This window comes from Mustela nigripes, chromosome 7 (assembly GCF_022355385.1).
Source record: "Mustela nigripes isolate SB6536 chromosome 7, MUSNIG.SB6536, whole genome shotgun sequence".
Lineage (NCBI taxonomy): Eukaryota > Metazoa > Chordata > Mammalia > Carnivora > Mustelidae > Mustela > Mustela nigripes.
In genome coordinates, this window is record NC_081563.1 from 25,220,774 (window position 1) to 25,246,664 (window position 25,891).

General features: G+C 56.0%; 1 protein-coding gene across 1 annotated transcript; it reads left to right on the forward strand.

Annotated features, from left to right (window-relative positions):
* On the forward strand, positions 1-25,578 carry EHD3 (EH domain containing 3). The gene is made up of 6 exons (XM_059405381.1): positions 1-315; positions 9,278-9,454; positions 12,681-12,778; positions 19,500-19,912; positions 20,560-20,724; positions 23,418-25,578. Exons 1-6 carry the CDS (start codon positions 89-91, stop codon positions 23,943-23,945), a joined length of 1,608 nt encoding a protein of 535 aa, XP_059261364.1. The 5' UTR covers positions 1-88; the 3' UTR covers positions 23,946-25,578.
* Positions 25,579-25,891: the final 313 nt, after the last annotated feature.

Here is a 25,891-nt window from a genome sequence, read left to right on the forward strand (position 1 = left end):
CGGGCCGGCCCTGCGGGGCCCCTTCCCCTCCCCGGGAGCCGAGGGCGCGGGCCGCGGGGCTGCGCGCGGGGGGCGAGCGGCGGCCGCGATGTTCAGCTGGCTGGGCTCCGACGACCGCCGGCGGAAGGACCCCGAGGTCTTCCAGACGGTGAGCGACGGGCTCAAGAAACTCTACAAGATCAAGCTGCTGCCCCTGGAAGAGCATTACCGCTTCCACGAGTTTCACTCGCCCGCCCTGGAGGATGCTGATTTCGACAACAAGCCCATGGTCCTGCTGGTGGGCCAGTACTCCACTGGGAAGACCACCTTCATCAGGTGAGCCGGCCCAGGGCCCTGGCAGCCCACCCCGCCGCCCAGCGCACAGGGCCTCCGTTCAGTCCCAGTGGCCCCTCCTGCCTGGGGACACACGGGAAGCCTTCCGTGGGGGGCGCTGAAGACATTCCGGTGTTTGTGTGTCCAAAGCTTACCCCACCATCTCACTGCTGGTCCCATCCCCCACTTCCTACCTAGTGCCTCTCTGCTGGGCTTAGCGCTTGGCTCCAGAGGTCCGTTCGAAGCGTGCAAGTTCAGAGCCGTCCCTATTCTCCCCATTTTATGGATGATGAAACTGAGGCCCAGGAGGCCCGGTGAGAAAGCTCCAGGTCACAAGAGCACCTGAAACTGATTGGGGATGCCTCACACCCTCGCTTTTTAGGAGCAAGCCGTTCATGGCCAGGACCACCTCCCTTGTCTTTTCAAAGGCCCAGCCACTCACATGGAGGCTTTTGCAGCAGAGGAGGTGGGCTAGGGCAGTGCCATGTGTCTTTCTTTTTATCCGTTTCCTGCTCTGACCAGAGCTCCTACTTACAGACTGGACAGAAGCAGTGTCAGAAGCAGAATGCTTTTTTCTTCTCCCTTGTTTGATCTTAATGTCTCAGTAATAACATTAACTAGTCTTTCAGCGGTGGAAGGGACATGGGCAGATTGTGTCAGCCGGCCCCTTGACTTGGCAGGTGAGATGACTGAGGTGGAGTGGGGTTGAGTGACTGTCCAAAGCCGTGTAACTGAGGAGGATGCCCACCTGGGATGCTGAGATGCATGGGAGGAGATGCTTGGCTAAATGCCCATGGTGCTGAGCGTGAGTCATCTATTCCCGGGAATAATGGAATCCTAGGGCTAAAGGGATCCTCAAGGGGTCAGCTTGCCCACCCTGCACTCAGAGAGGTCCGTACATCATCCACCGGAGTGAAGACCATCTTTCCCATCTTTTCAGGACAGGCCTCTCTCCAGTCCTTAGTCCCACACGACCCTCAAGGCCAGGCAGTTTCCTCTGGCCTCATTCAAAGCCATTGCCAAGCCGCTGCAGGTGCTCCGTGGCCCTCTGTGGAGTCAGACTCCTGTAGTGTGGCAATGGGGGCGGTGGCCCCCCAAAATCAGTGGTGCGCGTCTCCGGCAGAAGGTTTTGTGCAGTGCGCTCTTGTTTCCATTCAAATCAAATCTTGTTTCCATTCTGGTCAAATATTGACGAGCTGAGCACCTGTGACATGCAAAGCTCTGTGCTTTGTTTGGCAAGGGGAGCGGGAAAGTTAACAGTCTGGTTACTGATTTTCTAGATACTAATTTTCTCTAACACCAAGCTTGTACCCAAGCCGCCTGAGAGCAGGGCTTGCGTCATGCTAACATGTCATGTCTGAACAGAACACCAGATCGGTTTTGCCTTTGTGGGGTGGACAGCCTTGGACTCAGCAGCTATGAGGGGTTGAGTGATTTCTAAAGAAGTTAGGGACTGGCGGGGAGGGGTGGGGAGCTACTGGCTTTGGATACCTTATGTTGTAAGAACGACAAGGGCTCTAATGGATCTAAAAGGTTCATATATCCTTCGAAAAATCTTGAAAATCTGTCAAAAGCTGTGGCCCTATCTTTAGAAAAATACACGTCCATATACACAAAAATGCACAAATATACATGGAATCTTAGAGCAAGAAGCCCTGATTGAATCCGTTTCCCTTAATTCATTAGGCACCCGTCGCTGCCAAAGGCACTTCTGAATTCCCTAGGTTCTGTACAAGGTTTCCTTTGTAATCCCTGTTCTCCAGCTGGCCTGGTTTGTGCCCCAGCCGGAAGCACAGGCCATTCACTGATGGCTCGTGCCCTTGTACAGGCCCTCCCTACCCTCTGGACACACCTGGGTTCTCAGTCCTAGAACATTATGTAGATCTTCTCCTTTGGCAGCACCAGAGCTTACAACTGTGCCTTAGCTCCCTGGGGGCCTTGCCTGAGGTCGGAACTACTGGAGGCTCCCAGGAGGTGTTTACAGAATGGGAGGGAAGCTGGAGAAAGGCGAGTCTCTCCAGGGGCAGGATCCTGGAGCCGCAGACAGATTTAAGTACCTCTTGCCTGAGACGCTCTCCTGGCTTTGCCTGAGTCATGCTGGCTGTTACTGGGTCTAAGAGAGTGGCAGAGTCAAGTGCCGATAGATTACTCCTTATCTGAGGGAGACAGGAAGGCCCAGAGAGGCAGATCCCTCGCTTTTTATCCTCCAAGTACAAGAGCTCTCCCTCCCCACTCCTGTAGTAACTGAATTTAGCTCCAGCATCAAAAGCCCTCCCCTTCCAGGGAGACTGCATCAGCAGGGTGGGAGGGGTTGGAGCATGGGGAAGCCCTCCAAAACCAAATTACATATTTTCCTCCTTTTCTTTAAACCCACTAAACAGCTATTTTCCCCCACTGAAAAATGTAGGCGAGAATAAATTTGAGGAAGAAGAAAAAAGAAATCACCCATAAGCCCACAACTCGGGGGAAATCATTTTAAATATCATATAAATAGAGATATTTATATATTTTATATATGTTTATCTTCCAGTATGTTTAGCTATTTTATGACACAATTGAGGTCATGCCATAAAGTAATTCTGCATGCTAATTTATCTCACTTAGAGATGGAGCATTTTTTCTGTGACTTTAAAAATCTTTGTAATCTTATTTTTAAGAACCACATGATGCTTCACTGTAGGTACATGTAATTATTTGTAACCAGTCCACTTCTTTGGAATGTTTTGGGTCCTTTCTAATTTTTTTTGCTATTGGAGAATCACTCCGAATACCCACCTCTATGCATAATATTTTTTCCACATGCTGGACTGTTTTCTCAGAGAGTCCCAGTAGTGAAATCACTGGGCCCAAGGTTGTACCATTTCACTGTGTTTTTAAAATGTTTCTACTTTTTTTTAAATTTGGGTGTTCAGAATCCTATTTCTGAGTTGCTTTCCAAGAGAGTGGGTTGATACAAGGCCCCTTCCCCAGAGTGAAGAAGGCCCCCCTGGGGGTAGCCTAGAGCGCCCTCTCCCATCCCTGCTGGTTGCCTCGAGAGCGCAGTGATTCTCACAACTCCTGTCCTGTCCAGGGCCTGGACCTGTGAGGGACTTTCCCTGGGAAACAAAGACTTGCCTCTTCATTTCCTGGCCCTTGGCCCTTTGCCTCCTGAGTACCCATACACTTTCAGTTATATGTACTTGCCACTGCGTCCATTTCTTGTCTCAGGAAGAACATGCAGTAAAGAACATTCTTCTAATAACTAATTAATGGGCTATAATCTCTGCCTGAAATAACTTCCCTGGCCCGACAACCGACAGTAATAAAATAAACAATAAATTGGCCTGTGGTGGCTGCTCCCTCCACACAGGCTGCCTCTTCAGACACAGTAGCTCTGTGTCCCTCTGGCCCTGGCAGCCTACCTCCAGCCTCTGCTCTGTGCCTCCCTTCGCTCTCCCTCTCACTGGCCCGCAGCCTCCAACCTCCCCACCTGCCCCCCGCCCCCCACCCACTCCCTTGCATGTTTGCCCCCGAACCAGGGGATGGAGTGTGGGGCCTGGGGCTGCCAGAGCGAAGCTGCTTGGGCCTCCACAGGAAGGTCTGGGCTGGTCATGAGGACCCGAGGCCCTTCTACAATGGAACTCAGACTCTGAAGTGTGAGCACGGGCTGAGGTGGGGGTCGGGGGGGAGCCCTCAGCAGGCCCTTTGCACCTCCCCCACTTCTTCAGGAAGCTTTTTGCATCCTCCCACAAAGGTGAGTCAGCATTTGGCTGGGTTGTGCCTTCTTTCCTCACAACGCCACGCATCCCCCCTGCCCAGGCCTCATCCCCGGCATCACAGCATCTCTGCCATGGAAGAGTGACCCTCTAGAAAACCAAAGGACTAGGGAAAGGGGCCGCTGTTCCAGGTAGACCCGCTGACCTCTGCAGGGTCCGCTGTGCCAGCCACAGTCCCTTTCATGCCTCACTCCTGTCTTCCTGCCGAGGTCAGTAGATGCCCTTCTCCGGTCAGGGCTGTGGTCTGCTGGTCCCTGCGTGGGGGACCCTGCCCACCGCTTACAAGACCTGAATGTTACTCAAGGGAGCAGATGGCCCTGGGCTGGAGGAATGGGTCCACCTGCCTCAGGTCTGGCTTTAGATCTGCCTGAACGTCAGGTCTCTGGAGGCGATCAGGAGAAGCATTTACTGGCAGGAGGGGGCCTCTGGAGAAAGGCCTCCATCCTATTCCCACTGACAGTGGAGAAAGGCCATGGAAAGAACCCAGGCTGGCTTAGCAGAGTCCAGGCTCTACAGTACCGGCCAAGAGGCCTCGTCCGGAAGTTGCAGCTGATCACACGCCTCTCTGACGTGTGGTTAGCTGCAACCACCTTGTAGGGTCTCTCTCCCGATTAGGAAGGGACAGTAGCAGTGTAGCATGGGCATGGCGCTTGGGGCTCCATCATTCACTCTTCTCCTTCTAGCTGATTCTCTAAGCAGAGTGCAGGGCCGGGAAAGTTCTTATCCAGCCCCACCGCAGTTGGGGGGAAGGAAAGGGGAGGGATGTGAGAGAGGCCAGAATCTTGCCTTTACCACCAAGGGCTGGAAGCGGAGTGGGAAGGGGGAACAGTGGGCAATGCTGGGTCAGTGGTAGACTCGGTGGGTGGCCTGTCGCAGGGTGGGGGCAGGAAAGAGAGGCTAGTGGGGGCCTTGGCAGCCTGGCTGCGGGTCTCCTCTGTGCTGGGGTCTCTTTGTCCCGTGGCAGAGGCTGCTGGGTGCCAGGGACAGTAGTGGCTGCTCTATGGAGCACAGAGCCGATTCAATCCTCAGCATGGCCTTCGAGGGTTTCCCATCTTCTATCTCACTTTGTGATTATGGGGTGCTTCCCGGTGTCCCTAAAATCTCCTGAGACAAGTATTACCCAACAGGGCAAGTATTATTTTGGTTTTTAAGATTTTATGTGCTTGAGAGAGAGAGAGAGCACACGCACACAGGGGAAGGGACAGAGGGAGAGGGAATCTCAGGCAGACGCTCCCTACCCCCAGTGAGCAGGGAGCTCAAGGCAGGCTCAATCCTGAGACCCTGAGATCATGACCTGAGCTGAAATCAACAGTGGCACTGAGTCCCCCAGATACCCCAGTATCATAGTTCTGACCCTGTTTCAAAGCTAAGAACCCCAGGCTTGGAGAGACCAAAGATACAGGCGTACAACACAAATACCTGTAACAGAGCGGAAAGTGACCCGTGCCTTTAGGGTCTAAAGAAATGCAGACTGAGAGCTGCAGCCTGAGGTCTGGCCCCGCTGCTGGGGACGCAGAGACTTTAGAGAACGACGGGCTTCAGATTCTTGGCCCCACACCTTTCCCCTGGGTGCTTAGGTTGCCAGTAATGCAGGCCGCATGCCGAGATTGCCAGCCAAGCAGGACACCGAAAAATGAGGAAAATGTTAGAAAATAATTTGCTTTGTAAGATGTGAAGAAAAATTGTCATCATGGAAAAGCCAGAAACGCGTGGGGCTTCCTGACACCTCTATTAGGGTGGAGTATTTATTAATTTTGCTTTGGACGGCCTGGGGTGGGGGGGCCGGGGGGGCGGACCCACATCTTTTCCAGTCTTAGGCCCTCTGAATATTGTTCTTCGGCCGCAGAGCTGGGCAGCCTCTGTGTCCGTTGGCTCAGCTGCAGCGAGGAGAGTAGTGCTGCCGTCCCCTGGCGCTTCTGGGACGGATGAAGTGAGGGAATTCGGGGGAAGGGCCCGGAGGGACACCTGCCACACAGCGGGTGCTCAGCCTGCCGTCCGTCCGCATTCTCGTGTGTCCCCGTCTCAGCTGTTCCCACCCAGGCTTGAATTAACTTTTCCTTTTTTACCCCGCTGTGGGAATGTTTTTGCCTGGCAACAGAGGCGGTCTGTGTCACTCCCCGTCGAGAAGCAGCCCTGAGATCCCTCAATGGCTTTTTCCTTTCTGGACACAGTGGTGGCTTTGATAAGGGGGCCCTCGGTGTTGCAAGCCCTACCCAAATGTCCCTGAGAATTCACCAAGCCCGGGGTTCTCTGCCCGGTCTGGCTGTGTCCCCGGACCTGCTGGGGGCTTTGTTGGAGTCTGTGTTTCTCCAGACCCATGTGTGGTCAGCAAATTGCAGGTCACGTGGGTTTAGCCAAGAGGCTCGCTTGGCCGCCTGAGGCTGTGGCTGCAGAATGTCCTGGAAAGTGGCCCCTATTGTGCCAGGAAGCGTCCCCCTTTGTTCATCTGCTGGTACACCGTGTCTCTCCCGGGGCCGGCATCGGAGGCGCCCGTGTCAGGAAGATATTTCGTCACTGTGTTTGGCCCTCTGCAGGCTGGGCATTCCTGAGGCTGTCTCAGGCCTGTTTCTTTCCACTCGTCTGTATGTCAGCTGTCCTCAAGGCCTTTGATAACACCCAGCACCCTGCTCCAGGCTCAGAATTCACACTTGCTACACACTCTGCCAGGAGGGCCCTGCAAAGGCTCTCACCCAAGCACTCGCAGGACAGGTGCGCCCTCCACCGCCACCCCAGGCAGGAATGGATGGGGTTTCCCGAGCACAGCTGTGATCTCATGAGGCAGCTGCATGTTCCAGGAGGGGCCTTGGAGAGCCAGCGGCCCCGGGCCTGCTCTGGTCCCCCATAGCAACTGCTTCTGTGTGCCGCAGCCCCCTCCTGGAGACTGAGCTGTGAACCCCAGTGGTGGGTGTTTATGGAGATGAGTACATCCCTGGGTCTGTGGGCACTGAAGCCCAACTTTCCCCCAAGGCCTGGCCCCCGGCCAGCCTCCTGCCAAACCATACTCCTCTGTAGCTTTCCTGTCCTACTCCTCCTTCCGGTCCCCTGGGGGGCTCAGCCCTTTCCCATGTCCTGGTCCAGGGACCCGAGGCAGGAAAGAAGACAGTGGATGTAGTGGTTCAGAGTGTGAACTCTCAGGTCTAAGTGCCGTGGTTCGAATCCCTGCTCTGCTTTTCACTGACTGCATGTCTTGGGGCACATTCGTTGTCCTCTGACTCCTCCTTTTTACAGTGACTGGTCATCTTGGGGCTGGTACTGGTTTCAGTGCTTAAGGTCTGTAACTGGACCCCTGGAACACCCTATGAGGTGGGTCTTCTTATTAGACCCATTGGATGAGAAGGATCATAGTGCTCACATCTGACATACAAAGATGAAATGAGATAATCCCTGGAAAGTCTAGAACAGCGCCTGGCCCATGATAGGTGCTTAAGAAATCAGAACTGTAATCTCCCACATCGTGGAGGAAGGCAGTGAGGTTCCCTCCTGAAGGGCATATCCCTCATGGTTAGAGAAACAGGTCGCCGGCCCTGGGCCGCTGAGATTCCCTACTCCTCCACGGAGGCCCTGAAGGAGGCGTGTTTGAGAAAGCCACACGTGCTGTCCTTTTTTCTCCTCACAATCCAAGTGCCAGCTTTCAGAGTGGTTCTCTGGGGAAAAAAATCCTGCCCTCACTCCTGGATTAGTGGGCCATCCTCGAGGAAGATGGGCCTCCCAGGGCCACTGCACACCCTCCAGTGCGGTAGGAGGGACGTCCTGGGCAGCAGCCCCTCTGCCGGCTCCTTGGGGAGGGAGCCCATAGCAACCCCACTGTGGCTTCCCTGTGCCTCCCAGTAGACGAAGGGCTCAGAACACTTCCTGAAGCACAAGCAGGACATCGCTGAGCTTTAAGAAACCCCCTCAGGTCTCCTCAGCTCCCTGCCTTTCAGGCAGAGCAGGGCTGGAGCTCCAAGGCCCATTCTGGGGAAGCAGAAGGCAGGCAGAGAGCTCAGGCCCTGGAGTCGTGGCCTCCAGTCCCAGCTCTGTCCTGACCGGCGGGACTTCAATCCACTCACTGTCAGGACAGAAGACCGCTGAAGGGCCAAGGACTTGGGGTTAGACGGATGGGGATTTGGGTACCCACTGCCCTACTAGCTGTTGAACTTGGAGAAAGGCACATAACCCTACTACGCCTCAGTTTCCTCAGTACCCGTGCATAGGGCCACTGTGAAGCCTGAAGAAGATAATGTTCTCCTAGTGAGTAGTGTAATGTCTGGCCGGTGGAAATGCTACTGTCCGTGATTTTATCAGTGAGATGGGAAGGTTGGTCTAGAACAGGTTGTCAACCCAGGCTGTACTTTAGAATCAGCGAAGGATTTCTTAGAAAGGACCAGTGGCCAGTCCTCCCCGCTGTCCCCTAGCCAGCAGAGCAGGGCCTCGGGTTGGGAGGGCGGGGAGCTGGGTACCGTTAGCTGAAGCTGCATGGTAGCTACTGTGCACCGCCAGGGCTGAGGACCACTGGGCCTGGAGGCTTTCACTTTCCTTCTCTCCATTCTCCGGCTCTGTTTGCTCTAAAAGCAAACTTCTAAAAGGGGCTGTGGAGAGGAGCTGTGGCCTCGGGCTCTCCTTGCCGAGTCCTGGAGAAGAGCAGAGAGAGGCACCTGCCACCCCAGGTCACAGCCTGGTTCTGATGCTGGAGGTGGGACCCACAGTCTTAGATGGGAAGGAGACTGACTTTTCATGGTGTGCCCTTCACTCCATATGATGTGGGAGCTGTTTCTGTATTTTATATTAAATGGCTGACTAACCACATAAAGAAATACAGACCTAAGGCAAGCCAGCAGCATCTCTGGATGGTCTCACTCTAACCTTGTGTTCATGCAGGTACTTGAGCAGGCGACCTGCCGTTGTCAAGTCTGCTGTACTCTGTGCAGAATTCAGTCTCAATCCGTGCTTTGTTGCTGAGCCCAAATCCTGCTTCTCCCTGCCCCCCAGTGACTGATTCAGGGAGGGAGAAGGATAAAGACCAAGAAGCACAGATTAGGTATTTTAAGTTCAGCTCATATCTCACTTCTTTCACAAAGGTCTTTGGATTCCCCATCCCTGGAAATCTGACACTGCCGTGAAATGTCACGGCTGTCCCTCTGCCCCTCTGCCGTGACTCGCATGGCCGCCTGCCCGCGCGGCTTTGCTTTGCAAACAGAACCCTGCCTGATGACTGTGCTCCCTTCCGCCAGGTACCTCCTGGAACAGGACTTCCCCGGCATGAGGATTGGGCCGGAGCCAACCACTGACTCCTTCATCGCTGTGATGCGCGGACAGGTGGAGGGGATCGTCCCTGGGAATGCCCTGGTGGTGGATCCTAAGAAACCTTTCAGGAAGCTGAACGCCTTTGGCAACGCATTCTTGAACAGGTGTGTGCTCCGAAAACACTCAGCCTAAGTATTCTCTTCTCTTCTTCTTGGAGTTTGAGAAGGAAGAGAGGAGGTCTTGGGAGGCTCACTGCCTTCTTCATATCCAGAGTCTCTTGATTGCCCCTTTTCTTGCTGGGAATGTAACTGAGTGGGTCACCACTGATTAGGGATGCAGGAATCTGGGCCAGTTCCTCGTGATTGTGAAGCTGGGAAGGGTACACCGGTTAAATCACAGCCCTGTCACTGCACCTCCCTCCAGTAAAGCAGAGAGGGCTGTACTGTGTCATTCCCAGCTCTTGTCTATCCAGCTGACAGCTCAACAACACAGGTGCGAACTGTGTGGGTCCTTTTATACATGAATATTCCACTGTGTGGGGTGGGATGAGGGATGGACGCCCCTCACCCCCTCGTTGATCAGGGATCAGCTGTACCACAGAGGGAATCTGCATCCAACCGGAAGGAAGTAGAGGAAGCTTCCTCTCTATTTCTGGACATTGTCCTCACTGGGTGGAAAGAACCCAGGGCTGAAGGTGGCTTGAGTTTGTGCACAGCCTCTCCTACTAAACTCACTGTGTGGCCTCGGACAGGTCACCTCTCCTCCCCTGGGACGAATGCACGCCTGCAGACACCAGGGCCATTGGGTCAGTTTGAGGGATGAAAGCTATAGGGAGTGCGTGGCACCTCCTCGTTATTACTCTGCTTCACCAGGACGCAGGCTGCCCCCGATCCCCTTGTGCTAGATGGAGCCACACCACAAGCTTGCATGGGCATTTCATCTATACAGTGTGAACAACTCTCTAATAGGAGGTATTTAGAGTAAAGGCAAAGAGGATGGGCTCTGGCATCAGGTGGTCCTGGGTCAAAGTCCTACCACAGAGCACCGTGGATCTTCGATTATCTAATGTCTCCATGCCTCACTTCTCCCATCTGTGAAATAGGGTAAGAGAAATATCCTTCTCCAAGGCCAGAGGACTGATGAGGCCTCTGTGGAAAAGTTGGCATTGGACATGGGTGTTCAATGATGAGTGAAATGAGGCTGAGAAGGTGGGGGAGAGGGGAGGTTTCAGGCAGAGAAAACTGGGAGGGGAAAAAAAAAAAACAAGCAGAGAGGAAGGAAAGAAAATGGCTTGCTGCAGGAGCCCTGGGAGCAGAACCCCCAGCGCTGTGAGGCTCGGGCTATTCCCTGGCAGCACAGGGGCTGAGCAGACAGGTGTTTAGACGGGCGTGGGCGTGTCCGCTGGTAGGAGGGGGCGGGGCGGGGCGGGGCGGGGCGGGGCGGAGCTCCACGGGAGCCACACCCGGACATCTGGCTCCCATCTCCTGCCGCCCAGAGGTCCCGTTGCAAGCACGCTCCAACCACCTTAGCTTCCTCCTTCAGCAAACGCCCTTGCCGCCTATTCTAGAGAAAACGGAAGCCGGGATCCCTGGAGTCCCTGAGTTGGGTTTTCATCCGTGCATGCGCTGAGGTCACCCGCCCCGTCTGCGGAGAGCTGCATTCTCTCTTTCCCCTCCCGTCCCCACAGGTGCTGCGGGGCCGGCCACTCAGGGACGTTCCCTTGGGGATTCCTTCTCTTTGTGACAGCGGCACCTATCCCTGCCCCTCGCCTCCACGTTGGGAGTGTTTCCTCTTGACAGCCTCTCCCCCCAACCCCCAGGCCCCACGTGGCGGATCCTACTAGCTCTTCCCCATTTTCACTTCCCTTCACAGCCAAGTTTCCAGACATCACCTCCTCACTTCTCCCTGTTCCTCATCACAGATTCCCCGTGAAGGTCACCGGACCTCTCGGTGATGAGCAGCGGGTACTTTCCACCTTTTCCTTAGGCCTTCTCTCCTTGCTGTCAGTACCTTTAGAGCCCTGTTCCCTCTCAGCTCCCTGGCCCTCCTCCTGCCTCTCTGGCCAGGCCCTCTCCAGCTTGCTCTGTCCCCTTTTCTCTATGGCTCCCGTGACCAGGTGTCCCCTTCAGTGGGGTCCTCCCACAGCCCCCTCCCGCTGTCACTCCAGGAGCTCAGCCTGAGGGAAACCTCAATTACAGCCCCTGACCCAGACCCCAGCCCCGTGCACCCACCACCTGGTCACCAAGTGTCCAAAACCCAGGTCAGGCCAGTTTCAGCAAAATGAGGAATTTTCCACAGAATACTTGAATGGGCCATAGAGCCTAAGAGCTAGAAAGAGGCTGGGCCTCAGGAATAATGGGAGCCACGGGCCTCGATAGGACAGGGGCTTTGTCATGGACTTTCCCATCCCATTACCCAGTCCAGCGCCGGACACAGGGCATGCCCCCCCACCCACGTGACAAACCAAACTGGGCTCGCTGACAACCATCCTATTCGACTGAGTCACTCTTTTGTTTAAAATGTTCCTCCACCTAAGTGGGTTTCTGTTGCCCTCAGTATAAAATCCGAATCTCTCAAGGCCCTCACGAGGAGGCTTGAGGGGCCCCACGTCCCCACCCAGCCCCACCCTGGCCACTCCTCTGGGCAGCCTTCCCTGACGCCTTCCTCTGTGCGTCACTGGCCCCCCCCCCCCCCCCCCCTTGCATCTCTGCTGCCATCTCGCTGGGCAGCGGAGGCCCAATGTACCTCCTGAGAGAATAAGATACCTTATTCACCAAAAATGGCATCTAAGAGAGAAGGCTTGAATTTAGAAGGACCTAAGTTAGGTTTACCAGTTTGTATTTTGAGACTTTAGGATGTAACCCTAGAAATGTCTCCTTTAATGAGACTCGACCGCTCTCTTGACCATAGGGCGTCTGGAAGCCCAAATAAATGTTCCTCGGTGGCATGAACCATTCATCAAGGCCAGCTCCCTGCCTCCTCCTCCAGGAAGCCGTCCCCGAAAGCCGTCTCTGCACCTTGGATTTCCCGAGCCCTTCACTGACCTCCCTCAGGGTGCAGGTCCCATTTAACCTCATATCCTGGTTGCCCGTGCACACACCTCCTCTCCCCACCAGGCTGGGCTCCTTGGGGGCGGAGACCGAGGTTTGGACATGGTAGCGTCCCTCACAGCAGGGGTTTACAAGTGGAGGACCTCAGAGGACCTCAGCTGCCCCAGAGTCACCCAGGGAGCTCTCACAAAGGTCCTGGGCCTGGTGCTGGGGCTGAGTCTGGCCCAGAGCCTGGGCATCTACACTGGAAGGCAGCAGGCTTCTGTACCTCCATTCTGACGAGGGAGGGTACGTGAGAGCCAACGAGTGGACAGCGTGGGCTTGCTCTCGCCCCGTGCAGGTTCGTGTGTGCCCAGCTGCCCAACCCGGTGCTGGAGAGCATCAGCATCATCGACACTCCGGGCATCCTCTCAGGGGAGAAGCAGAGGATCAGCCGAGGTAAGCAAGGCTCCTGCTAGGATCAGCTCTGGCCCTGTGCTGTGTTCTTTCTGGTATGTTCTCTTGCCTCCAGCCTATGAGATAGACCACCACACCCCCAGCCCAGGTCCTTGTTGTACCTTGATGAGCAGGCACTGCCTCTTGTGCTGGGTGGAACAGTCCTAGGCAGGGGGCCGGAGGAGAGTTTGTGTCCACTCTCGCTCAGGAGACAGCTGGCTTCTGTCTTCTCACCTGGAAAAGGAGACATCAGCATCTGCCTTACCTCAGCGGGTGTATTTATTCTCCAAGAGGCACAACTGGGGGCCAGACCCTGATTGGCTTCTTGCAGTTCCGACAGTCCCCGGGCTGGGGAGCTTGCCGTCTGCAGGGAGGGCGAATGCCTGCCCAGGAACGTGGGGATGGGAGCACGCTCCGGGGCGTGAGAGTGGGGAGCGGGGTATGCAGCAGCACTTTGAGGGCTGTTCTCTCTAGATGGATAAGGGGGCGACTGCTCACCAGAGAGGTCCCTGGGCAGGGCAGCAAGGAGACGGACCGCTGGCGCCAGACAGCCAGCAAGCTAAGCCTGCCTCCGTCATGTCCTCACTGAGTGAGCTCGAGCAGGGTTCTTGACTTCAATGATGTATCCGTAAAACAAGGGGAAATGATTCTGTCTACCTTGTAGGGTTGTTTGAGGATGAAAAGAAATAATAGAGGCAGATAGCAAGCTCTGCCTGGCACATAGCAAGTGCTCAGTAAACATGAGTAAACAGACTGTCATCACTGGTCTTCTCTAGCTCCAGAGTCTATGATGCTATCCAAAACTCAAGTCAACACCTGGCCCCTGACTTGAGCCTCTCGGGCCACAGCCTGCTGTGTGCCCTGGGTAGCCCCCTGCCCTCTCTGTGTCTCTGGCAAGCAGAGCAGATGAAGCTGTGCCCGCCCCAGTCCTGGAGCCAGGAGCTGGGCTAGAGCCAAGTCTGCACTCAGAAGGCAGCCTCTGGGAAGGAAGGGCTTGGGACTGGCAGGTTTCTCTGGGCAGTGGCCTTAAGTGACGGCTGCCTTCCGCATGTCCCTTGGTCCCCTGTGCTCTGCAGCCAGCCCAGATCTGTCCTGTGGCATGTCTGGGCCATCGTGGTGGGGCCCGGAAGCCCCTTCCTCCAAGGGTGTGGCCTGCATGGACAGGCACCCGCTGAAGCCCAGGCTCCTGAGCCCCAGGGAGGAGAGCCCCCTGCCTCACGGGCAACAGGCCAGGGGCTGTACTAAAGAGGCCCAAGCGCCCCCCATGCTGGCCTGGGGACAGGCCTGTGGTGTCGGAACTGGGCCACCGTGAGCACCCCTGCTGGCTGCCTCAGTTTCCTCCCTGAGGTGAGCAGCTCTCTGTAGTGGCAGCACCAGGCTTGGCCCTGTGGGGACTCAACATGGCTGTGTGGGTGGGGGCAGCCAGGCCTGGCAGCAGGTAGATAGAGAGATGGTGGGAGAGGCCCTCAGGTCTACAGCCTGCTCTGGGGCCTGAGGACCCTGTTCTGTCATGCAGGAAAGACAGAGCCTGTGCCCAGGATGTGATTCACAGCAGGAGGGAGGCAGGGTGGGCCAGGCCCCAGTAGGAAAGCTCTGCCTCTCCCACCTGGGGACACCTGGGACAGGAGGGTAAAGAAGGCAGCCAGTCAGGAGGGGCCTGTGTTAACACACCATGTCATCGGCAACAAATCGATGGAGGGAGTCTGGGGAGCCTGGGCTTGGGCTCCCCACCTCTGGGCTGTCTGGTGGTGCGGGGGCTGAGGAAGAGCTGGTCTAGAGACAGAAAACCCACGGCCCTGGAAAGACAGGCCCGCCTGCCCTCTCCTTCCGGCCTCCATGAGCACCATGGTGCTTGGTCCTAACCCTGTGGAGGGGAGGCCGGGTGGCTCTCTGTCCGGCTTCTATGTGTTTCCCTAAACACTCCCTCAGTCCTTACCAGCCCCTCGCCACCACTGCCCCAGGTTCATCTGGGCTCCCCCTGGTTTAGACCTAAAGGAGCTTTACTGCTTCACACTTGGCAGCCTGGGTCTCCTTAAGGAAGCCTCAGGAGAGCCACAGCTTCTCAATATGAACCACCTGGGGGTGAGGGGAGGCATTCTGCAAGGCCCTGCAGTCTGACAGCTGGGTCCAGAGAGCACTCTGGCCTCTAGGGCCTCTACGAGCACTGGACTGTGAGTTCGGAGCCCTGGGTTTTAGATGGGTCCCAGTAGGTCACATTTTCTCCCTGAGCCTATGTCCCCTTATGTAACAAGGGATGATGGTACGCATCCCATGACTGTGAGATTTACAGATGGTAATGGAAACACAGACATCATATCTGAGCCTGGATCACAGTGAGCTCCCTTCTTTCCCCTTTATCTGCCAGCCAGGGTTGCCTGTTGCATAATGGCAGGGTAATCAATGTGAATGGCCTCCCATGCACTTGTACAGTGCACACCCTGTGCAGCTGTGTGTGGCAGCCCTGCTTCCAGGGACTTTGCCCTCCTCAGCTCCTGTCCCATTCTATTCTTTTCCTATTCTTGTATCTTCTCTCCTACTTTTATCTTTGGACCTCAGGGGCTGCCCTTGGCAAATGGGGTGCTTGGTTTTCTTGCCTGTCCTTCCTATCACTTCCTACCCCACACAGACCTCTAGAAGTGATGGGCCCATGAATGGTTACATAAGCCAGTTTATTCTCTGCCTTCCAAAGTTCATACTATAAATGCAGCTGCAGGCAAGAGCAGTCTGTGATGAAAACCAGGGCTGGGAGCTGGGCACCTGCACCATATCTCCAGCCTGGGGCAGTGCTCCCTCCCCCCACCCCCGCACTCCAAGGAGACTGAGAATGGAAGGCATCAGACACCAACAGGTATCAGGAAAGTTTCCAGTGTGCAGAGCCTCTCCCATCCTCACTCACCTTTGGCCAGAGGACCTGGCAGTTCCAATTTCTACCTATACACACATATACCTTCTTATCTACGCACGCCCATACCTTCCTCCACACGCCACCCCCCACCACACACACACAAGGGAATGCATAGAACCAAACGCTCTCTGTATGGCCTCTTGCCTGGGGCCCTCCGTGCTCTGAGTTTGGCTGCACCACGGATTTGGTGCTTCTTCCCCACCTCTAGCCATCTCGGACAGGGCAGGGCCCCAGGGGGAGTCTGGCCACTGGGCTCTGTGCGAGATCACCAGGTGGAAAGGCGTGCAAAGCCTGAAATCCAGCCCTCTCTCCATCGGCTGAGTTTCATGCCAGGCACAGTGCTGTGGCTTACCAGCAAAAAGGGGCCACGTTATCAAATCTGGGTGCATGGGCACCCCAGGGTGCCACATGCTGGAAAGTGAGCTGCTCCCAAGGCCTCCCCTGGGGTCAGGCTTCATGAGAAGGAGCCCCCAAGCCTTGGGCTAGAGCTGGAAAAAGTGTGGTCCTAGAGAGGGTGTGACCTCTCTACCCAGGCCTGTTGGAGGGGGTTCTAGGGAAAGAGAGGAAGCAGGGGACATCCGGGAACCTGAGTCCAGGACGTCCCAGGCCAGCACGTGTCTCTGGAAGAAGATGCACAGGGAGGGGCAGCACAGGGGCAAGCAGCCAGTTCCTGGAAGGGACAGGGTGTGCCCAGGCCCCGGCTCATTACTGGGAAGAAGCAAGGATGCAGCAAAAGTGGGAGGGCTCCGGAAGCCTGAGTGTCCTCACACTTGGGAACCATATTTCCTGGCTTCTTCTTGGCTGGAAATCCCCACAGGCCCCACCCTAGGAAAGCCACCTCTTGGGCATTTGCTCACATCCCTCCAAGGAAACCCCTTCCCTTACAGGCGAGCTCAGTGGGGCCACAGCAGTAAAAACCACGCCCAGGCCGTAAAGCTGAGATAGGAACTCGGGTCTCCTGATTCCCAGTGTAGTGGCTTTGTAGCACATTGTCATCTCCTGCCCAAGAAGAGTGCAGGGAGTTGAATGAGGGCAGATGCCAACCTACAGTTCCCCTGGGGAGGCCTTGGAGGGTCTGGGCTGGTCCCTGCAGCCTCATGTCCCTGGCCCATCCTGGGACTCTCATCGGAGTGGGATCCACACTTAGGGACACCTGGGCCCTAACTCTATGCTGCCCACCTATGGCTTTGTGGGCACCACGCGCCAGGGCAGCGAGAACAGCGGGGTCCTAACACCCGTCACGAGGGCTGGCCGGCAGCCTTGTGGTCCTCGGAGGCCCATGATGCATCTGTCAGGCCACTTTCAGCGTTACCTCTAGGAGGCACGCAGTATGATTTGCTCCCCCAGTCATCTGAACTCTTCCCACACTTTGAAAATCGATGCACTCTTATCTCTCTTTTGCTAAGATGTCTTTAAATCTCGAGAGAGAGCTTTTGGGGTGAGATGGGACCTTTCACGCGCTCCAGCATCTGGGCTCTAGCCTCACACACGGCTCTGCCTGAGAAGGGAGTGTGGACAGGAGGCAAGGGTCGAGGTTCCAGTCCCACCCATGGGAGCTTGACTGGCTCCTAAGCTCCCTGTCCCCTCCCTGCCCTGTAAGACAGGCGTGCAGGCTCTGAGGAGGCTCAGATGGACGGTATGGCTGGAACTACAAAGAAACGTGCTGCCAGCTCCCTTGCATTACCCTGCACGCTGCAGGAAGCTGGGGGGTGATCCAGGAGTGGCCTGGCTTCTTGTGTTCCGCTCATTGATTTCCTCCTGCCTGGCATTGCTTAGAAATGCTTCTTTCCAGTCCTCTGGAGCCTGGGGGTGAGTGGGGAGAGCCTCAGATCCCGCAGGCTGCCTGGTCTCTGGGCCTGATGCCTGCAGACGGGATCTCTGGGAGCCCGCAGACTGGCTACCTGAAAGCCCCGGGCTTCCAGTAACTCGCTTCGCCGCTCAGTCTCTTGGGGCTGGAGTCTCCCTCCACCTGCTAGTTCCTACATCACGAGCCCTTGTGCCGCTGCAGGTGCTGAGGAGTTCCTGCTGGGGGATCTCCGAGCCATTCCAGAGACCACCTTGGGGAAGGGAGCCTGTTGCCCTGGAAGTGAGGGCAGAGCCCCCGGACTGATCCAGACTCTCCCTCCGCTCTTAGATCCCATCGCCATGGCTCTACCACAGATCCCTTATTGGTTGGGGGTTAGTATCCCCACCGTACAGCTGAGAAAGCAGAGGTTCACATTTGCTAAGGCCACACAGAAAGTAAAGAGCCACCTAGTCCCATGCCCTTTTCCAGTCCGTGCCTTTCAGACGCTCCCTTTCCTGGTTGTGTATAAGCCCAGTCCGGGACACAGTGACCCATGCTGGAGGCTGCTAGGTTCTAGCCAGCTGGGCGCAGGAGGCCGAGCTTCAGAGGAAGCCCACGACCTCCCTGCTCCATCCTCAGGGCCCTCACAGCCAAACGGGGGGAAAAGGCGCCTGGCATTGCTGACTTGGCGCTTCGACAGCACCTGTCAGAGCACACAGAATTCACAAAAGCAGGAAGATGAATCGGAAGTCTCTGTGCTTATAAAATCCCAGAAAAGCTTCCCGGAGTTGTCCGCTGGACCTCAGGCAGGAGCGGACTTCACACAGGCACCCCGAGGTGTTGAAGTCAGAGGCCCCCAGCCTCCTTTCTCCCTGTCCTGCGAGGGCTTCCTTGTGTGTCCCCAACATCCATCCTGCCGTGCTCTCCGCCCTCCATCGCTCGTCTTCAAAGCAAGAAGGGAAGCGCAGAGATCTTCCAGTCCAGCCACCCTGCTTTGACAGGCAAAGAGACCAGGGACCAGAGATGAAGTCTGTTTGCCCAAGAACACAGAGCAAGTTCATGGCCGAGCAGAAACTAGAAGTGGGCTTCCCAAGCCACTTCTCTCAGGAGACCCCTTCAGAGCACATCCTGAGAACACCGAGGGGCACGTCACCCAGCCAAGGGGTCAGAAATGGGCCGGAGGCTGTCCTCTTCTGGTGACACTGACCTGGTGCTGCTCTCGCCCCGCCCCCACCCCATCAGCCTTGCCCCTACTCTCCCCGAGCCCTCACTGCTGAGCCCCTTCTTGCATGGCTGGTGCCATTGGGGTTGGGGAGGAGCTTCTTTTCTCCACAGCCTCTCTGGCCCCTTTGCTTTCCTGAGCCCATGGAGGGGTGGTAAGAGGGCCTGACCTGGGGTGGGAAGACAGGAGCTCTGACCGTGGTTCTGCCCCCTCCCCCCACATGGCCCCATTCACGACTCTTCACCCTGCCTCTCTTATAGGGTGCTGTGGGGAGGATGGGAATGAGGCTGTGATGTCGTCTTGCTAACCAGAGCAAGTTCTGAACTTGGGGTTGGAGAGCAGTACCATGCCCCCAGGGCTGCCTCCGACAAGCAAGATGGTCTTGGCTGAGTCACAGTGCCACAGTGCCTCCCTGGCACTGACCGAGCCCCTACTTTGTTGCTGGGCAGAGACTGGCCCCGAGGCACTTTCCTGAGCCCCATCCCTGAATGGTGAGGGCCCCTCCGCCCGAATAAGACGACTACATGGGGTTAATAGCATGTTAATAGCAACTACGTGCTGGGCTCTGAGTGTATCTGGCTCTTGGAAGTCCATGCATTAGGTGCTGTTACTCTGCCAGCTTACAGGCAAGGGCAATGCTGGCTCAGAGACACGGAGTAACATGTTCAAGGTCAGTGAGCCTGTGGAGGCGCGGGGATCGGAACCCAGCTCTGACTCCCAAGACCATCTTGTGTCTGCGGTGCTGGCTGCCTCTGCCTGAACCCCTCCCTGCGTCCCGAGGCTCCCCCTCCTGACCATCCCTCTGCCACAGGGTACGACTTCGCGGCTGTCCTCGAGTGGTTTGCCGAGCGGGTGGACCGCATCATCCTGCTCTTCGATGCCCACAAGCTGGACATCTCGGACGAGTTCTCCGAGGTCATCAAGGCCCTCAAGAACCACGAGGACAAGATGCGCGTGGTGCTGAACAAGGCGGACCAGATTGAGACCCAGCAGCTGATGCGGGTCTATGGGGCGCTCATGTGGTCCCTGGGCAAGATCGTGAACACCCCGGAGGTGATCCGAGTCTACATCGGCTCCTTCTGGTCCCACCCGCTCCTCATCCCTGACAACCGGAAGCTCTTCGAGGCTGAGGAGCAGGACCTGTTCAGAGATATTCAGAGTCTGCCCCGAAATGCCGCCCTACGCAAGCTCAACGACCTCATCAAGAGAGCCAGGCTGGCCAAGGTGAGGCTGTGGCCAGGGAAACGCACGGGTTGGCGGTGGGGGAGGGTCAGCGCCGAGAGCAGGGGGCCGCCGCCCACAGCCCTGAGCTATCACCTGCCCTCCTGACAACCATCTAGAACCCCTGCGTCGAGGGCACTGGCTGTCCCCACTCGGGCAGCCGGGGGCGGGATGGCCTAGTGGTTATGGTCACAGGCCCGGGTACCAGGCGGCCAGATTGGAGCCCACCTCCACGGTTCTCCAGCTGTGATCCCAGCCCTGGCGAGGTGTCTCTGTGCCTATCTCCGCAGCTCTGCTGTGAAAGGGTAGGAGGATAAAGTTAAAAAGGGAACGTAGCAGCCCCCATCGCAGTGTCTGGCATCTCAGAGAGCTCTGGAAATGTTAGCTGTGGTCATCTCCCTCGTCACCAGCCCCATCAGCAGTATTCCCATGCCTAGTACTGCCTTGACCTTAACCTCCCCGTAATCTCGCCCTTACCTTGGGATCTAGGAAAACAGCTTCAGGCTGGAGGCCACAGGGGAGGGCGAGGCAGTGAGACAGAAGCAGAAGTAGCAGCAGCAGGAGGAGGGATCCACGGGAAGAGATTGGTGGGAGGCACCCCCGGAGGAAAGGCCTGGATCTGAAGGTTTCTCTCCACCCCTGTGTCTCAGGTTCACGCGTACATCATCAGCTCCCTGAAGAAGGAGATGCCGTCAGTGTTTGGGAAGGAGAATAAGAAGAAGGAGCTGGTGAACAACCTGGCTGAGATTTATGGCCGCATCGAGCGGGAGCACCAGATCTCACCTGGGGACTTTCCCAACCTCAAGAGGATGCAGGTAACTAGGGTTCAGGGGCTCTAGGACAAGGGACAATGTCATGCGAGCTGGCCGAGCAGCCCGACAATGGAGAAGGCCAGCCTTGGAGGCTCCAGAAGGAAGCTGACCCAGAATCCGAAGGCAAAGAGATGGCCCCAGCTCTGCCCTCCCTGCTGGACTGCCACTGGCCAGCAGGTGTCCTATCCGGGCCCGGGGAGAACACGGAGCTCCAGTGCTCCCAGTAAGACAGGGGCAACACGGAGCTCCAGTGCTCCCAGTAAGACAGGGGCATCCATGATGTTTGGGGCCTGATACCTCCAGTGTACAAACCACCCCCCATCACAGCCACCACAGGCTTGAAGTCCCCCATCATTCCATGCAAAATGACATGTCACCTGACATGGGTTCTCTAGACCCTCAAGTGTTTACATTTACCCCTGAGCCCCAACTTGGGAGCAAGGTGGGATACAAGCCATGGGGAAACAGAAGTCTGCACAGTGTCTTGCCATCCTCAGGGTACACCCTGGGCCTCTGTCTTGGGCCAGAGGCCATAACACCCGCTTTCTCATTTTATTTTCCAATACAGTCCTTTGAGGAAGACCTTTTCATCCTTTTACAGACGAGCAAACTAAGGTTTACAAAGGTAATTAACCTTTGTAATTAACAGCTGGCAGTTTTCTGAGAGTGGTGCTCATTCAAGTGCTAATAGAAGAGCCAGAAGCTTTCCCCACAGTCCAAGCAGGAAACCACCAGACTATACCAACTGGATCCTCTCTGAACCTCTGTCTCTTCTTCTGTAGCCTGAGACTCCAGAAGTACGCACCTTCTTAGATGTTATGAGCTTCCGTGAGATAATATTTGCAAGGTGCTTAGCACAGAGCTTGGCACAGACTATGCGCTCAAAAGGCAGGGTCCAATTTGGTGAGGGGTCACCACTGGGGGAAGCTGGCTAGTGAACACCAGGGACTTCTCTGTATGCACAATTTTTGCAACATCTCATGGTCCTATCATTATTTAAAAATAAAAGGTTTCTAAGAAGTAGGGCATTTTTAAAAATAGCAACAGGTGTCGTAGTAAGATTGACTGTACTCCTGTTGCTGATTTGGATCCTGGACTTGGGAGCTTGTTTCTCAGTTTAAGACCGGAGGTTCAGAACGTCAGTGGAGTCGCAAGTAGGCATTTTTAGTTTCTTATGGGCTAAAAGAGAGAAAGAAAAAAATAGACATTCAAAGTACGCCTTTGTTCATGTATCCGTTCATTCCTGTAACCACCTACTAGGGAGCCAGTTACTGATTTCAGAATCACTTTAACATAATTCAGGTTCGCCACTCAGCTGTGGCTTGGAATACTTCCCACTTCTGGCCCCTCCTTCTGTTGAGAGCGTCATGATCTGCAAGCCAGCACTGGGGAAAGAAAACATTCGAAAGGACCCATATGACCCCACTTCTAATGGGAGAAATCCTTTCTCATCTGTTTGCCAGTCCCGTGTTAGGATCTGTTGTTAGGGACGCTGAACCAGTCACATAAACAGCCATCCTGGTGGGGCATATGTGTGGGGTGACGGGGATACCCACCGCACCCCCTGGAAGACATTAGGATACCTGTTTGGCAGCCCACCAAACACCTCTAGCTGTGGACAGGCTGGGAGAGGTGCCAGGGACCTTGGGAGGTTATGCCCCAAGAGCAGGAGGAAAGCACACCACCCCCTCCAGCCCCCACTCCCTCCCAGGTTCAGCCCTGCCTTAGAAGGGAGGTGAGAAATGCACAAGCTAACATTCACTCTTGAAATGTAGCTGTGGGTGTTTTCTGAATTTTTCTGCAGTGAACTCGATGTGCTTGTCCCTGAGGCATCCCCTGTACCCAGTGTCCTGAGATGCTGTGGCCAGACCCAAGGCTGGAGCAGAGAGCTCTCACCTTGTGACTGAAAAGGCCAGGGAGCTGGGTGTTCCAAACCCGGGATCTCTCAAACTCGCAGAGACGTGCAAAGGGGAACCCATTTCTTTTGCCATGTGGAGTGGCTGTCGGGGGACGCTGGGAGGGGAGCTCTTACAGAATCTGCATGCCTGCCTGCGCCTACCGTGTCCGGACCTCCAGGAGAGAAGCCGATAGTCAACAACTCTCTCCACGTAATTCTGATGAGCATCCTGAGTTAAGAATCACTGGTCTGGGGATGAGCTGTGGCTTTTATTATGACTGGTGTTCACTTGCCTCTGCCTCGGTCTTTCCTTCCCTGAATGGGGACAGAATATGGTGTTCCTCCCTGGGAGGCCCCGCGGAGCAAAATCCCCCAACGAGACACATGCAGGGCACTTAGGAACAGCCCCAGAAAGAGGTACACACCCCAGGCTCAGAGGCCAAAGCATTCAGGAACTGCCCTTCAGTAGCCAGAACTAGCGAAAGAGACATTTAATTATCTTCCAGAGCATGAGAGGGAATCCAGCTAAATGGAGCAACCGGTATTGGTTCAATTTCTTTCTCCTCCCCAGACCCTGCACCTGTTCTCTCCTGCAGAAATTCCACCCGGAGCCAATGTGCTGTTTTTCTCTCCTCCTCTCTCACATCCTTCAGTTATTTTATTATTTTGTGATTGGCTTTTTTAGCCTCCAGGGCTGGGAACATTCCAGCGTTCGCAGAAGGCAGCATCCCCAGCAAGGAGAAAGCTCTCCTTCCCTGGTGTTCTATCTCCACTTTTTCTTTTCTCTCTCTCCCCGCAGGACCAGCTGCAGGCCCAGGACTTTAGCAAATTCCAGCCCCTGAAAAGCAAGCTGCTGGAGGTGGTGGACGACATGCTGGCCCACGACATCGCCCAGCTCATGGTGCTGGTGCGGCAGGAGGAGACGCAGCGGCCCATCCAGATGGTGAAGGGCGGAGCATTCGAGGGCACCCTGCACGGCCCCTTCGGGCACGGCTACGGGGAGGGCGCCGGGGAGGGCATCGATGACGCCGAGTGGGTGGTGGCCAGGGACAAGCCCATGTACGACGAGATCTTCTACACCCTGTCGCCAGTGGACGGCAAGATCACAGGGGCCAACGCCAAGAAAGAGATGGTGCGTTCCAAGCTGCCCAACAGCGTGCTGGGCAAGATCTGGAAGCTGGCTGACATCGACAAGGACGGCATGCTGGACGACGAGGAGTTTGCACTGGCCAACCACCTCATCAAGGTCAAGCTGGAGGGGCATGAGCTGCCCAATGAGCTGCCCGCCCACCTGCTGCCCCCGTCCAAGAGGAAAGTGGCCGAGTGACGGGCAGAGGAGGTTTGGAGCAGGCAGGGGCTGGAGGAGATAGGAGGGCAGGAGACACACACACACACACACACACACACACTTGCACACACAGATTTTGAAAACTGCACTGCAGCTGAGAGAGGGGCAGGGACCCCCAGGCTTCCAGGCTGGGCTTTGGACACATCTCCAAGTTCTTGGCATTGGTAGAAGCACAGGAGCGCTCCCAGGTCCTCAGGCTCAAGCCCAGGTCCCCATCTGTCTTTCCCTCCCCTCTCCCACCACCGGGAGACCTGCTTTCTCCCACAGAGGCAGTTTGCTCACCCACAGGGGGCCCACCTGCCTCCAGGCTTGGAGCAGATGGAAAATGCTTCTCGCTTAATTGTTTCAGGTACTGTCTCCCCCTCTTTGGCTTCCCAGTGGGAAGCAATGCTCCAAGGCTGAGAGATGCGAGGGGAGGGGCTGCTGTTGGGGGGTGGGGGTGGGGATTGTGGAAGGAAGCATCCTTGGCCAGGTCTGGACTTGAAGAGACAGGGCTCTGAGCTCTGCGCTTCCCCAGGTTCAACTCTGCCTGCCGGCACAGACCAGTCCTTGACCCCTACTCCTACGTCATGTCAAAGAGTCCCAGACCCAGAGAGAAAAGAGAACAAATTGGCAGGAAATAAGGCAAAAAAAAATTGCCTGAAATCCTCAACGCAAAGCCAGTCAAAGTGGCTTTGTTCCACAGATTTTTGTGAGGTTTGTGTGTTTTCTGCCCAGCCCTGATGTTTGGATGCTCAGACTCTCCTGCCGTTGGTCCGCCCCCTCCCGTGTGCCAGGAGCTGTGGGAGGCACCTCACATCCATTATCCCCCTCGGCCCTCACCACCCCCTAGGAGGGAAATATCACCCCCCCCAACACACACACACTTCGCAGATAAGGAGCTTGAGACTCAGGATTTGAGGTGACCTTCCCAAAGTCACAGAGGTCACACATACAGAGAGAGGACTCAGACCCTTTCTTCTGCTGTGGGGACGCTCGCAGGATCCCAGCATTGCTAGCCGCTGCCCAGCCACAAGGACAAGCCGAGCAAGCTGGGCACACCACAGCCTCCCGGGGCAGGCTGCAGAAGGAGGAGGGCCAGCCAGCACTCCGTGGGCCGTCAGTCTGGCCATCTGTCACATCCCAGAAGCAAACCGTGCCGTCTGGCTATGCAGCCCATGTTCCTAAAATCACAGAAGTCTGACAGCGCCGGCAGGAGGGTGGGCTGGCCTGCGGGAGGCTGCTTGTGCCGGGATGGTCCCAGCTCGAATGCGACCACCAGCCCTTATCGCGTAGGCCTCGTGTGAATGCTCAGAAGGCTAACGTGAGGGGTCTGAGGTCTGGCTCCTGGCCGGAGCCCTGGCGACTCAGCCGCGTCCTTGGGACACCCCTCACCATCCTCAGTGCCCCACGCCCTCCTTCGCCGTCTCTCCCTTGGCTTGCTTTGTGGCCACTGAACCAATCACTTTGTATGCTCTACTCCTACTGTGATGGAAAATAGAAACAAGTATAACTTATTTTGTATCTATGTTCAGACTATATAGAGAAAATTCTATGTATCTATCATGTGCTTACTACTGCAGTGCGTTTGTCGTTAGGACTCATGGTAATACAGCACATTTATCCTTTGGTACCTGCTTGGCCGCTGAGTGTCATTCCGAAGGAGGCCGAGGGAGGTGGGCTCTTACTCAGGGTTCTTGGTGGCATTTTTGGCGGAGGATATGGCTGCCCGCAGCCAGCGTCCATACCCAGCATCCCCTTGGCCTGATGCCTCCAGGCCCAGGAACTCTCCAGGCTGACCTCATGGAACCACCACTTCCTACCACTCCCAAGTGGAGAGGGTCCCCAAACCTGAGGGTCCCCAAACATTTAGTGTAGAAAGCAAGGACCCACATGGTGGTTTCACAGGCAACCTCTGGGCTCCCTTCTGCACCCACAGGGTTCAC